The sequence below is a fragment of the Acipenser ruthenus genome, chromosome 26 (genome assembly GCF_902713425.1).
Source record: "Acipenser ruthenus chromosome 26, fAciRut3.2 maternal haplotype, whole genome shotgun sequence".
In the NCBI taxonomy this organism is placed as follows: Eukaryota; Metazoa; Chordata; class Actinopteri; order Acipenseriformes; family Acipenseridae; genus Acipenser; species Acipenser ruthenus.
In genome coordinates this window covers 24,838,159-24,853,692 of record NC_081214.1, presented here as the reverse complement: position 1 = coordinate 24,853,692, position 15,534 = coordinate 24,838,159, and the positions used below count along the sequence as shown (strand labels likewise).

At 37.5% G+C, this 15,534-nt stretch overlaps 1 protein-coding gene across 6 annotated transcripts in view; it reads left to right on the top strand.

Annotated features, from left to right (window-relative positions):
* LOC117430635 (rho guanine nucleotide exchange factor 9) overlaps positions 1–15,266 on the top strand; it is a 76,201-nt gene extending 60,935 nt beyond the window's left edge. For all 6 annotated transcript variants that reach the window (XM_059000987.1, XM_059000988.1, XM_059000989.1 and 3 more), the window contains 4 exons: positions 693–824; positions 5,780–6,023; positions 6,182–6,250; positions 7,498–15,266. In XM_059000987.1, the coding sequence (XP_058856970.1) occupies positions 693–824; positions 5,780–6,023; positions 6,182–6,250; positions 7,498–7,688 (636 nt within the window). In that variant the 3' untranslated portion in view covers positions 7,689–15,266. The remainder of the gene's footprint in view (positions 1–692; positions 825–5,779; positions 6,024–6,181; positions 6,251–7,497) is intronic.
* Positions 15,267–15,534: the final 268 nt, after the last annotated feature.

Here is a 15,534-nt window from a genome sequence, read left to right as displayed (position 1 = left end):
TTATGGTAGCCCTTGGCTACTGGGCTAATGGGAAGTTGTATAAGATATTATGATAGAAACAAGCAATGTCTGTATTATCGCTTGAGAATTGTCATGGCAACAGCATGCACTGTGATGAAAGCTGTGGGCTGGGAATCACTGGGCCCTTGTCTTGTGATCCTCTACAGATTACTGCCAACTGATGATTGTGCTAATTAGTGCAGTAATAACACATGTAATTACAATATAATGAATGTCACACTTTCAACTTCGGCTTTACAGGGTTGTAAAGCTAAGGTTGAACCCAGTTGTTCAGTGAAACCTTTCACTCAGAATTAACAACGTTGCTGCGCATTCTGAAGAGACCTTTCAGAGAACATTTCATTAGCTATGATAAAATTAAACCCTCGTTGTAGGTCTTTTGTTTCTGAAATGATCTTTCTAGTAATTATCTATCTCATAATTGTCAACATTTGAAATATCAATATTACCGATCACACACTTAGTCATTTATTTGTAAATTTCAGTGTGGATGTTACGACATAATGCAAATACACACTGTACATAGTTAGCTATACTTTATTGAAAGTGCGTGGATGGACCGCAGAATGCATGTGTTTGAGTGTTTATATATTATTGTGTACTATCCTTTGTGATAATGGGTAGTATAACTGTATTTCCATGCATTGTGTGTTGCTTCTGTTTCCATTCAGGGTGATGACATTCTGGACAGAAGCTCAGAGTTGATCTATACTGGGGAGATGTCATGGATTTACCAACCATACGGAAGAAATCAGCAGAGAGTTTTCTTTCTGTTCGACCACCAACTGGTCCTCTGCAAAAAGGTGAGCCGAGCAGCTGTGATCTACTCCAGTGTCCGGTTCTCTTATACTGGTAGTCACATTAACAGAGATGGAAACCAGGCCACTTAGGTCAACTTTACTATAGGTAGCATATTATTATTATTATTATTATTATTTACTGACTTTTATGAAAAGTTTCTGTGATCCAGTTAATATTTAGACCCAGATGACTTTGTCAGGGTCTTCGGGGGGGAAAAACAGCTAGCTCAATCACTTACATAACGGCAGTGTGTTCTCCAATTAAACGGTTTATTTGGAAGATGCAAAACCTATGCGGTCACTGGTCCAGTGATGTAACTCTTAAAGGGACAACAGCAATATATTCTAGGGTTTGTTAAAACATTCCCTTCCAAACCGGGATTGTGAGTGCAGAACAGCCACTGTAATTGAGCAGTGTACAGTATAAAAGTAATTTATTCTAGTTTGTTTTACTATTGTGACATACTGTTATCTGATGCTCGTAATTCCCATGACGACGGGGGTGGGTACAGACACTGTTAGCATCAGCAGTTTCAGAAGCAGGAAGCAGGACAACGTTTCTAAATTAAAAAGACAAATCGCTCCTGCTGGAGAAAAACCAGAGCCCCATTAATATTATTCTCTGCTTCGTTGTGTCAGCCGCGGGGCCCTGCACACTGAGCATGTGTCATTATTACAGAAACACGTGTGAGGGGATGCTGTGAATCTCTTCCAGTCATGCATGGGCAGTATTTGCAGATAGGTCTGTTTTACACTGTGGTACCTTCCATACCCATGCCTTCCACTACTCCATACGCATGCTTATCTAAACAAGGGGCTAAACAGACGTGTGCAGTTTGAAAGATAGCAGCTAATGCTCAATGTTGCAGTTTATTGTTTTGGTGAATTTAAAGGTAAATGCTTGAATTATTACAACATTAAGTAGTGGATTTATATCAAATACCATACATATATGATACGTGATTTTGACTGCTCCCTTTAAACCCGTTAATGTAAAACAGTCGTTTCAATAATATGTCTTCATTTATAATTTCTAAATCATATACTGATGTACACTGCTATTCAGTATGGGGACAGTACTGAGACACAGGTTTTCTCCTGATGTGTTGTACAGCATGATACCCGAATGTAGTTCAGTGATGCTGGTGTGAATCCCAGGTAGTTCAAAGCAGAGCTGGTGAAGATTCCGATATTTTCGCTTGGCCTCCTGGGTGCTGATCCTCTTCCCAGGTGCTCAGATATGTATTATCATGGTAGCTCCACTCTAAACAGCCCCCTGACTCATCACAGTAAAGCAGAGAAGGGTAGCTGGAGGCATGCAGGGGCTTTTTAAAACTAAGTGCAAACAAGGCTTTAAATAGCAGCTTTTTCGTGCTGAGGACAGGGTGTCATTTTGTGTAAGTTTGGATTCAGAGTGCTGTGTAAATGCGCAAAATGAGTAGATAACCACAGGAACAGAAAAGGAAAGATATGGCAAAGAAAGCGACCATCTGCTTTTGTTACAGCTGCCATGCAGTAGGTGTCCAGTCAGTGGGGTGTTTGGGGGATGCTGAATACTTATTACATTCCAGTAAACAATGACCGTAATTTATGCATCAGCTAAAATAATATACTTCAGCTTCTAGATAATACTCTTAGCAGGGGACCATGGGACAGTCTGAACATTGGTGCCTGTCTAATTTGTGAACTGAAAGACTTTCATCTTGATCCAAACCTGTTCAATTAACTGTGCAGAGCCAACGTGCCTTTGAAATGTGTTTATCTTGGAATATCCACAAAGCAAATGTTCTGTTTTTCACCACATGAAGAAGCATCTGCAGTATAACGGGAGGGCATGATTGATAGTCTTAGAGTCGAGGTTAAATAAGCAAGGTGTCTAACCGTGAATGCGACAGAGAAAGAACACCAAAACTTTTGGAAGACAAAAAAGTCACAATATATTTTGAAGTTCCAAATATAAAAATATAGATGCCGGTAGTGCAGATGGTTACAGGCATCCCCAATTTCAAGGGGGACATTTGTATTGCCGATGCGCTCATCCCACTACCACTTCCAATCTTGTAACTGGCTTCCGAGTTCAGCGTTAGAATGAAACCTGCTGAATTATATTCCGTGAGCATATTGAATTACATACCACTTTGCAGTTTTCCATATACTTAACAAAACAACTGACAAATATTGAAAATCGTGACATTTTTAAATCTAACACGCAGCACGCAAGCCATTGAAACAAAATCTCCTTCTGACACTTGTCAGCAGCAGCAGATCTGGTGGACTTAATAATTCATTGTGCAAACTGCCTTTGTTCTTCCGTTTATATTGGCAGCTTTTTTGCAAAGTTTTAGTTCTATAACGAGTATCCCGTGGGCTGTAATGAAGGTCCTTTTTTTCCCTGAGCTTTGCCATGTCAGTAGATATTCTTACACTCTGTGTTAATTTAACATTTCACCCCCCACCCCCCATGCAATTGACTCATGCAATTAAGTTTTTAGATGACTCATTTGCCAGTTTGGTTGTTACCACTGTATTTTTTTTTTTTTAAAGTGCATAAAAAAGACAATCTAATGCACTGTTGAACAATATAACAGGCACCTCCATCCTTTGGATGAGACATAAAGCTGAGGTCCTATTGTAAGTGACTCTGCAGCAGCAGTTGTGATGCATAGTTCACCCCCTAGTCTCTAAGTCGCTTTGGATAAAAGTGTCTGCTAAATGACTAAATAATAATAATAATAATAATAATAATAATAATAATAATAATAATAATAATAATAATAATCGGCCATGGTACTGTCAGTAGGGAGATTCAGTTTGTATATATTTCAGAAAACGTGTCAGGAATATCATTTGCTTAACAAATTAACTATGTGAGGGACAGCCTATTTACAAAGGGGCTTCTGATTGTCCAAGCCTCGCATATTCTCTACTACGACTTACATTTTTTGTGTTTTTTTTTCTGTTCTTTTTTTAAAATCACAAAGCAGCTTTTAAGTGTCTCCCTTGAGTGCTGATTAAAGCCTCGAATCATCCCATGGTAAGAACCTAAATGGTTCTCTGCAGGGATTCAGAATCTTCTCAAGAGCCCAATAAGTGTCACTGTTAAGACTATTTTCAGTGGCTTTTCCAGCATGATTATTCCATTCCCTTTTCACACTTCCATCTGCTAATGATCTCCAGGTTCATAGTCTGGAAGTCCTATCCCATATTTACTATTACAAATGTCAAACCACTTGGAAGTGCTCTAAATAAGAGTTGATGGGGAGTGATTTCCACCAAAATGATCAGGGTCAAGACAGAATAAACTGGAGAAGCGTGTTCCATTGTAGAACCTTGAGTTTTAACATTTGAACTTACAAAATGTTTGCGTACCAAATGAGGCTGTTCTGACCATCGAGGCACTGTTAGCTTGTGGACAGTATTTTAATTGCTTCTTGTAAGTGGGTCACCCAGTAATCTGTATTATTTACCCTTGTATGAAGGGCGTATTCTGCCTTGTTTATAAGACTACAAAGGACATGCTACAAAATAGAAAGCTAATGTGGCAATTCTGGGTAATGTAGGATTCTGGGTAATGTCAACACATTACTCTCTGTTGCTTGCCTTCTCTGCTCCACTTGTTTCTCAGCGATTTGTTTTTCAAGCAGTCAAAGGGCATGGAGGTGGGAGAGTGTTGTTCAATATCGCACATATATTATTAATACTATTTTTACACTATGTAATATTTTGGGAACTCTTATGTTGAGATGTTGGTATGGATAATGTAGACCGTCTTGCAGATTACTCTCAGATCATTGAGACTTGGTATTTAACTAAGACTCTTAATGAGATCATGATACTGTTTTCCTAATCTGAAAATATTAATTTACATATAAACAGAGATCATGGAAAATCAAGGTGGGTTCATTCCAGGAAAGAGTTCTTGGAGTTTTACTGCTAAATGGGAGCAGAAAACATCTTCTTTGATGTGAAGTTTCTAAAGTTTTAATGTGAAGCGTCCCATGTTATCTTCACAGGAAGAAGTGCTGCACTCACTTGAAAGAGAATATACAATCCCGATCTGTGAGCGTGCTGAGGGAAGATTCCTACAGAGAAGGGCTTCCCGAAAATAAATAATTCAAACAATCCCACAACTCGGAAAGGATTACAGAGCCAGACTTAACAAGCTTCTGTACTTACTTGCCTGCAGTGGATATATTCGCGTTTTTAAATGTAGAGAAATCCACCAAGTGTCAGGTGTTATAAAACAGTTCTTTTCTCTGGCTATTGTGGTACAATAAAGGATCTTATTGATCAAGGGATAGTAGGTAAAACTCTCAGAGCCTAGTTTATGCTGGCATATAGGCATTTTATTTTGAATGCATGTCTTGTGACAGGATTAAGCATACATGGTGACCGCATCTTATGTAACAGTCCCCCTCCTTCTAAGAAATGATCAGAAGGCTCTTCAGCATGTCTTGGATGTACTGTATCACAAGGTTAATTCAAAGAGTCAGCTTGTTTCAGATTGATTGTCAGTGACGAGGCGAGTGAGATTATGAGGGCTGGCACCAGGGAGCATGTGGATACGATTCCAGAAGCCCTGAGGCTGTGGTTGTTTGTCTTGCATGCACAAACAATGAGTCAGTTCATACAGAATCTCCAGTGCAGTGTCCTGTGGAATTGCAATACTCAGCGCTGTGGTTACGCAATACAGATTTTGGACCGTCATGGCATGTAATTTTAAGACAGACAATTTCTTAGTACATTTCCATGTTTTTTTTGGAACAGTTCAGTTGGACCCTTTATATATGGTTCTTCCTTGGAAGGAGAGTGAATGTTACATAGGATGCTGTCGTTCTGAATTGCCTTCAGAAAGCTTGACGTGTGTCCATGTCAGTTGGTTACAGAGTAATACATCAGGGCCAAGTCGTGCAGCGATGTGGACGTCGGTGACTGACAGTATTCGTTGTTTTCTCCAGGACTTGATACGGCGGGACATTCTCTACTACAAGGGACGCATCGACATGGACAGGTATGAGGTGATGGACGCGGACGACAGCCGTGATGATGACTTCCACGTCAGCATCAAGAACGCTTTCAAACTGCACAACAAGGACACAGAGGAGATCCATTTATTCCTCGCCAAGAAGCTGGAGGAGAAGCTACGGTGGCTCAGAGCGTTCCATGAAGAACGCAAGATGGTGCAAGAAGACGAGAAGATAGGTAAGAGTCCAGAAACATGGAAACATCACAGTACACGTGAGACTTATTTTATTGACTGGTTGCCTAATTCCCCCTGTATTATTTGCGGGGTGGAAACAGTAAGTACTTTACAGAATTGGTCTGTGCTTATAATAATTATGTGATGCTTAATTTTCCAGGGTTTGAAATCTCAGAGTATCAGAAGAGACAGGCAGCTATGACTGTGAGAAAAGTCAGTAAACAGAAAGGTGAGCGAAACTAAGATACTGTGTACCAGATAACACACTGACTGCTGTTTCTCTTCCTTTCTTAAAGAACTTTGAATGTGTTACCTTAACACAGTTTGTGAGAGTTTAGCCTTCTGGGCATCCCTACCTTTTTATAAAACTAAGAGAGAAAAATTGCAGGTTATCTGCTAGTCTCTGTAATATTTGAGAACGTTAACCAGCTCTTGGTAATTATTGCGTTGCCATCTCTTGACAGCAATAACAACAAGAATAAAAGAGCTGAAAGGATCATTCCAGAAGGGAAAGTTGCTGATGTGACAGAAGTGTAGTATTCAATATTGTTTAATGAAGAGAGCAGTCATGTTTCTCTTGAGAAAGTGGTGTCTGGAGCCTAATTGCATGTGTAGTTAGCCCTCCACCAGGGACTGCCTGAAGGAGATCAGCTCACAATAATAGCAAGGGTTTTCTTTTTGCCTTCCCTTGAAAACAAATAAAGATAAAATCTTCTTGTAATCACATATGTGAGAAATGCCATCAGCTTTTATTGTTGAATTTGAAAAGCCCCCTTCATTTTGAAATGAGGGCAGGGTAACGTTGGAAATGCAATGCAATGGGATACCAGCGGCGAGAATCCCTACCTTCAAACCCAATCAAGTCTGTAAAGGAACATGATTTTTTATAAAGTGGGGCTTATAAGCCCTTCAGTCATACCTTAAAATACACCTGTCTCCTGATATGAGGATGAAGGATTGTCTGTTTGATGAGATCTTTCTTGTTTTGTCATCATCCATGATACCTTTAAGAATTTGTTAGACCACAGATTTCAGCCAAATAGCATTCAGTCGACCAGATTAACCCAAACCCCACCAGATCCACACTAATGATCAATATTTTCAGCAGTGCAGATGACTCTAAATGAATTATCACAATCGTTACAGTAAAATCGTCACTTGCAAAGCTCTGTATGTATGGAGTGTCCCTTTCAGAAGTAATAGTTCAATAAAGCCACGTACTGCAGTGCTTCCAAATCACAGTATTGCACACAGGCATCATCTTTCGTTTCTGCACCAGTACTTCAAAGTCTTTTACTGAGGCACGCTTACATTTACTCAGATTTTTGAGGTACTAATTTGCCGTTATGGCATGCACTTTTATGTACTCTTCTGTTAACACAAATATGTAACACAAAAAGACTACAGAGAAGGCGAAAAGCGACTTTGAAAGGTCAGTATCTCTTATCTGCTGACTCTCTATTTCTCTTTTTTTAGGTGCGGGCCAAACAAGGTCAGTTCCCCCCTCCTACCCCCCTCCCCAGGACCCAATGAATCAGGGACAGTTCTTGGTGACTGACGGAATGGTCCAGATGGCCCAGTCCCAGGTATTTGAGTTTGCGGAACCCAAACGGAGCCAGTCTCCCTTCTGGCAAAACTTCAGTAGGTTAACGCCGTTTAAAAAATAGAAGCAGCAAGGTTTTTTTAGAAGGACTACCTTATTTTTTTGAGAAGGACTGTACTGCAAAAAAAAAACTAAAAAAAAAACTGATCAATAACTTAGCAGATAAAAAGGAACAATGTGATTTGGAATGCTACTGATTTCGTAAAGGCCTGCCGGACTATTGCTACCACTACCATGGATCCTGGAACTTGCAAAAATCCTTGACCGAAACACTCTGGTGTTTTTTCAGATCCTTTTCTTTTCTTGTCGGCTTTGCCCTTCAGGAAACAGAACAGGACAACATCATTCTTCTTCTTAGCGGGAGAACTGCGTCAACACATACGATCTAAAAAGAAAAAAAGAGAAAAACCATTTCAATATTCGTGCTATTCTGAGTGCGCTTTGTAGTGCACTGTGCTATGGACGGGCATTTCTGTTGCTTTTCTTGTTTCTCGCTGTTTTTTGGGGATGTCAGTATTATTACGTGGCAGGCTGTTCTGGCTGAGCAAAGCAAGGTTTAGTCTGGTAATATTTTATTACATATTTTAAATGTTCTGTTACTACTGAGTACTGCATGGAGTGGTCAGTTCACATGCAGGTATTATATGTGCAAGGGTATTCTGATGGGTCAAGGAACCAAATCAACACCAATAACTATGATTTCTTAATGCTATATAATGCTGTCGACAGGGTATTTTTTTATTGAGGGACCAGAGTAACTTTTTTTTTTTGGTTTACATGTTATACAGGGATTCTATTCCAAGCAAAATAAACAGAGGATACTTTATACATGTAGCTACTGTGTATACATTAACCTCTGCTGGATTCAGCTCCCTCCAGTTGCATTGTAGTTCCATTCTATATTTTATTTCATTATCTACAGTAGCCCTTCTGCAGATCACTCTCTGCACATTATGAGCAGGACTTCGGTTGCATTAACGGTGCTTTTGCTGCATTAATGATCTTTCACGTTGACAGCCACGATTCTGCATGGAAGTTGACACGTGTCACAGACGGCATGCACGGGACCTACAGTACAGTGTAAAGCAAAAGCATGCAAAGAGCAATGCAAAACAGCGTCCTGTGTGTTGTGTGTCATGCAGCTCAGCACTGATAATAGAGAATGAAACAGGCTCTGAAGTACAATCTGGATGAGTTGGCAAGCACAGTGCAAGAACTCGTGGGTCTTGTGTAGACATCTTCATGATCTCTGCAGTGAGCTATTTCTTTAATAGTGATGTATCTCGTCCGAAATTACAAAGTAATAAAAAAATTTAAAAAAAATAGATAGATAGGTGTTATTAAAAACTACCCCAGCAACATTTTTTCTCTGTGCATGAACAGCTATCTAGAAATATCTGCTGGCGAGGGTAATGCCAACGGCAACCAAGCAACCTTCATTAACATGCATACCCCAAGTTCATAGACTCTAGATAACCCCAGAGCTAAAAAGCAAGCTGGTCCTAATTATCCAGATTTCACTAACAATTTGTGAAGACCTCAGGTTAGAGTCAGAGTATTAGTGCACAGTGTATTACATACTGTCAGATTCCAGTATAAAGTGCATTGCTGACATGCAACAGTGTCTGCTGACTTTGCACTTGTGTTTCCTAATTGAATCTTCCAGAAAGTACTATAGAGCAGTTAGACCCTGTTCTACAAACTTTATTATAATTGTTATCTTAAAAAAAAAAGGTTTGGTATTTTTCTGTTTGTATCTGTTTTAAAAAAAGGATTTGGAGTTTAGTGCAGTAGTCTGCAAACAACAACGGAATTAAAAATGTTTTGGAAATAATATGCATCTTTTTAAACACCCCTCTCTCACTGCTAGAAAAGTGCTGCACCAAATATACACAATTTAAATTCCATTACTATATTTAATAATATGATAGCACAATTTATATATGACATCCATTCTTGTGTTTACGTTTCACTTACAAGCATATATAATAATAATAATAATAATAATAAAATTGCCAGGTAATCCTAGGTCTCTACGCAGCAGTTTAAATTCTTAATGGTGTGGTACCACACAGTATTGATCTTGGTTCAGATCTTGATGTGATTGGTAAATACTATTCCGTGGGGTTATTCTGGTCAGATTATTTTGTTTAATTTAATTTGATTAGTGAAGTCAGGTTAATGCCTGGCCTGAATTTCTAAAAGACATGCTTATAAATAATTGTCAGCCCAGTTACAGTTAATTTCTATAACCCCAGATTATATTGTTATCCCAGTTAATCTATTATCTGTCAGGAATGCAGCGTCCACATCTTTAGTCACTCTAAGTAAAGTTAGAGAGAGACGCTTGCAAGGGGTTGCCAGAATTATGGTAAACCTTTAATCAATAAAAAGCTTTTTATTTTTTTTAATCATTTGGAAATATAACAGCGCTTGTCTGCAATGAGTGAGTGATTCTGTAAGCAGACTCAGAATGAATAAGAACAATATACACTTTGCACATTAATCAAGTCCCCTAACTTACAAAAGTAATCGTAGTTGAGTAAATTAATAACCCTTATAGTAATTATGAATGACCTTACAACCAACACGCAGCTAAACCATGTACATATTGTAAATATAAAAGAGCATATATTTAAATATTTGTATTTTATGTATTGAATATATACCTTAAGTTACATGCTAGTTTTGGTTTCAAGGTGACGCATGCTAATGGCATTGGAGGTTCTGCATACATGACACAAACAACATCATTTTTTTTTTTTTTTTATTTCATTTTGTTGTTTCTTTTTCAGGATAATCATATAATCCCATTCATTACTGTAGTGCTGCAACGTGGCAAAAGGAATTCCTAAAAAAAAATCAAATTACTTATTATTTCATTATTATCTTGCAACTGTTGAAAGTGTAAAGGATCTTCAACTTTCATTTGTCTTACAGTAAAAACAAAAATACAATTGATGCTCTCCTTGACTAGTTCTATATAAAGACCAGCACAGACCTGTTATTACAGTCTTGCTGCTGCCTGCTATTTAAACCCATTCACTACATTTTAACTGTGTTAGGCTTAAATATAGGTTTAAACCATTAATTTACAATCTGTGTATCCAGGACACTGTTAGGGCATGGTGGAATTGTAATGCCAAGTAAAACAGTGTATTCAGATATCTGGATCTCTCGTTGCTGAAATTTTACTCGACATTGTCAGCACAGCAGCTCAGTCTAGGTTTAGGCTTGCTATGTTGGTTTAGCTGTGCTAGATGAACCCAACGTTTGGAAATTTTAAAAACTCCCAGCACATACCACGCTTAGTAGTTGATTTTAAATAGGCAGGTTGTCTCTGAACCAGATTAATATCTACATATATTTATTAAAGACAATTATGGGATAAGTAGTGAGATATTTTACCAGCCTATCAAAACAAATAATATCAAAGCAAAAAATAACGAAAAACACATGAGCTGTTTAAATCTAACGTGAACCCCACAATACAAACACTTTGAACAACCAAGCAAGCTTCAGGGTTTTCTGCCTTTACCAGCACACAGTATTGCATTCTCCCATTCCTGTTTGCCCTCTGCTGAATACCTGCCCTCTTCATTTCAAGAAGACTTTTTGCTAGAAGCACAGTGACGGGTCGAGGCGAGCCATAGGCGGCATTCTAAACCAAAGCCTGCATGTCAGAAAGCATTTTTTTCATGATAAAGTGCCATTTTTGTCATGTTGCATGGCAGTTTTTTTTTTTTTCAGAAAAATCATTCTTGTTTCCAATTTTTCTCTCTAGCAATTAGGTCCACAAAGGTTATTACTAAAAACCGTTGTGAATAAAAGCTGTTAGTATGAATTAAAGGGAACTTAGAAGCTAGAAACAAAAGTATATATTGAAAAGGGAACAGGGGTTTGTATTCACTGCATAGGAAGAAATAATGTATTTTCTAAAGAGAAATCATATTACTAGATATAGTTTATAAAGAGCTTATAGTGTCAGTGCCAAATCTCTTCAAGGACCTTGTAGTATCTTAAAATAAATATTTCTTAATGAAACCAAGTTTGACAACTCACAGTTGCACTGCAGTTGCGGTAGCCATCTCAATATCTTCAAGAATCATCGATATGCCTCAAACAAATATTGAAAGTAATGTTTGGTACATTGTAAATAGTCACATAAGAAAATATATGTCTGCTTGGTGCTGTAATGTTACAGAAACAAATGTTCTCTATTTTTCGTTTATGGATTTTAGATATAGAAACTTTGTAATTTGGTGAACTGTTATCAGTGTTGTATACAAAAGAAAACAAATATCAATATTTAACATTGAGCTGACTGAATAAATGATGCATACTTAAAGTTATTTTTAAATGATTATTATTATTATTATTATTATTATTATTATTATTATTATTATTATTATTATTCCAGCTATTTTCTTGATTGATTAACTGAGCACAATTTTAAAAGGTAAAACATGTTAGTAACAAAAAATGTGAACTGGCGGATTATCATTCAACATGCAAATAAAATGTATTAGCAAGATTTTCTATTAATTTGCCAACATTTATCTGACCCACGACTGTGCAAGTATCTTGTAAGAGGGTAACCGCAGCAGTTGTCTGCTTCCTAGCGTATTCCATTCTTTATTCCCATTATTCTGATTCTGCTTATAGAACGAAAGACCTCCAGTGCGCGTCTCCAGACTGAAGAAGAACTTTTCAAAGTCGAAAGTCCAGGTTTTTATTTCAACCAGGCTCCGAATGAGAATTTTGAACTCTGCTTTGCCATGCACGTGGAATTGAAACAGTGATCCCAGCCTGAGACAAGCCTTCAGTACATCCCTGATATACAAGCATGTAAAAGCATTTATCATGTGGCTACTGGACCAAAAATCATAATGACATAATGACAATGGGACCGTAGCTTGACATCCTTGTATATGTCTAACCCAGCAAAAACTAATGATTTGTCCTAATGTACAGCCTTGCGCGAGGCCCTGTTTTCCCATTGGAGACTTGCCTGTTTTCCCCCTTAGCGAAACACACAACTGGAAGCTTGCTGTACCGGCAAACCATAGAAAACACGAAGCCATGTATGTCATAACAGGCACACAAACAAAAGAAGGGGTTTTTGGTTAGGCTTGGGGGATGTCATGTCATTATCATTGCAGTCTAAGATCAGAGCAAGGCTCACTGCTGAGCTGTCTCTCCAAACTGTGCCAGCTCCCTGTTCAAAGCCTACCTATTCTCTCACTCTGCTATGAGTCAGAGCACTGGAAGCACAGGCATCTAAAACAACACTTTCTCTATAAACCTTACATCAAAAAGCAGTGGTGTGGAAAGTGCATTGTTTACCGCAAAACGCCCGCAAGTTATTTTGAACCTCTTTATATCCACAGGCACTTCTTTTTTTTTTTTTTTTTTTGGTTTAGGAGACTCAAAATAGGAGGCCATAAAGTATATACCACTCTTGTTTTGCGTAATTAAGCATCATTGTAAATGGCCGTAGCAGAATAAGCCAAACTGGTTACCAGAGTGGCTCACCTTGTGAATGCCTGATCTTTGCTGTGGATTTCACTAGGAGTGTTGCAATTTCTCTGTCGCTTCCACATAATGGGGAGGCACAGTCATGGGATCAGAGGATGCCCACTGACCTTCAGTTCACCTGAGCTGTTGTGGATGAATTGCTGCGGTACAGGAACATAATTGGACATTCTGAATGGCAGAGCACATGGTGACAAAATATTCAAGATATTCCTGGATTCTTAAACATGTTTATAATGTTGGATTTTCTGTAAGTTATAACATGTAACTTGTTAAGTTGATGTATACAGTACATTGTACAATACCAGAGTTCTGAAGTTTCAATGTATGTTCTTTTACCACTTGTTTAATTGCTACACAATTAAATATGCTGTCAGTCATGGTATTAAAGTTGCTTTACAGTTTTCTTTGCCTTAATTCCCCTTATCTGACAGGCCTGACAGGGGAAGATTCCACGGGAGAATTTAAAACATGCAGAGAAAATGATCTCCTTCATTGAAAGCGCACAATATATATTTTTTTCTGTGTTGGATCTTTGATCCATTTACTTTTGATGTTCGAATGCAAATAACGTGACTGGGAAAGATAAGCACATTTACAATTGAAAGAGCAATATTTAAAGACATTTTTATAAAGTTCAGTGCATGTAAATGTGCACTAGACTGCTAGAACAGTTTCATGCATACTAACAGGTTTGTACATCAAAAAAGACACGGAATATATATATATATATATATATATATATATATATATATATATATATATTTAATAGGGCCAAATAACAGGAATGTCTTAATTAAAAGTGAGATTATTTTAAAGTTGATGTAGGTTCAATTTGAGATTCCTAAACATCATGACATCTTTAATATACTGTAGGCTAGATTCTCAAATCTTCAGCAGCGTAATTGTTATATGAAAAGAAAAGAAAAAACACCATTACAATGCTAAATCAAGTAACTCCATGCTACTTACAAGTTTCTGAGTTAAAAGTCTTAGTTGTTTATATCTGGTTTGGTAACTTTATTGGGCTTGTTTCTAGTTTTAAAAAAAAAAAAAAAACTATTTACAAAATGTCTACCATAAGAGCTTTCTAAAAATGGAAAAGACTGAAGTGAAAGCTTGTGTCTTGGGTCACAAATGAGAATATTTTTTTAAATATTAATAATATATATGCAATAGCTTTGCCCAATGCTGATGCCATCAAGAAACCAAGGAAAGGAGTTTCTGACACTGACACCTGTGCACTTGTATACCCCAGTGGCACTGCCGTACTTGTCCTGGGGCATAAACCAGTTGTACAATGTGCTGCACACCGCTGAGTCACTTGTTTATTTTCTTCTAGAAGGGCTAGTATGGTCAGGGCAATTTTGAAAGTTGGAATTATTAGATTGCAAAACATTTTCCAATATTCATCATGATTTTATCCCAGTGGTCCACTGACACAATCATAAGTACAGTAATATAAGTTTAAATGGTTTAAAATATATAAATTAATTTGAAGATACTGTAACTAAAATTAAATAAAATTATTGCACTGACAGTATTTATTTGGTTTGCCATGCTTTGCTACAGAGATCACGAGAAGCTTCGGATTACAGGGTTGACACTACAGTAGAAAATAATGAAAAAAAAAAGCACATAAAAAGCCTTTCTGGTCAAACAGGTTGTATTGTATTCACACGAGATAGACTTGTGGACCCACGCTGCTTACAGTCCTGTTCTGCATTAGCAAGATAGTTAAGAATACTTCTTTTTGAAAGTTTTGCTCCACACTTTGTATTATATTATATTCCCTTTAGTTGCCACTTCACTGTTCTGTTGCTGAGGCCTTGAATCCTGTGATATGGACTTCAACCGTTCATCATGTTTTCTTGTTCCGTTAGTAAGACTTAAGCTTAGGTGTTTTCACTGTTAAAGCAATCAAGAATTATTTTAAAATTTTTATTATACTCCTGCTGCTTATATTTTCCTGTGAAAATGTCGAATAATATTTTGTTTTCAGGCGTTTGTGCTTCTCCTTCTGTAAGTGGCTAGATTCAAATTTTGTTATGTTTTGTACGTGTATTTAAAACATTATGTTTACAATAAACGCTTTAAGCTGTTTCAAGCACCTTATCGAATTGTCTTTCTCGCCTCTGTGTAAATGTCTTACTTCACATTTGAATTTTGAACGGAACCTGTACCTGACTGTAATTATGCTATGGAGCAGCTGCTTTCTTTTAAAAGCTTGCCAGTCACTGGGAAACTAAATCTGCCGCTTTGATCACTCCAGCATAAAAAATAAACCCCAGCTTGGCATAACCATGCACAGTGATTCTTACGTTACTATTATTATTATTATTATTGTATTTCTTAATTTATTACTTGCTATATTA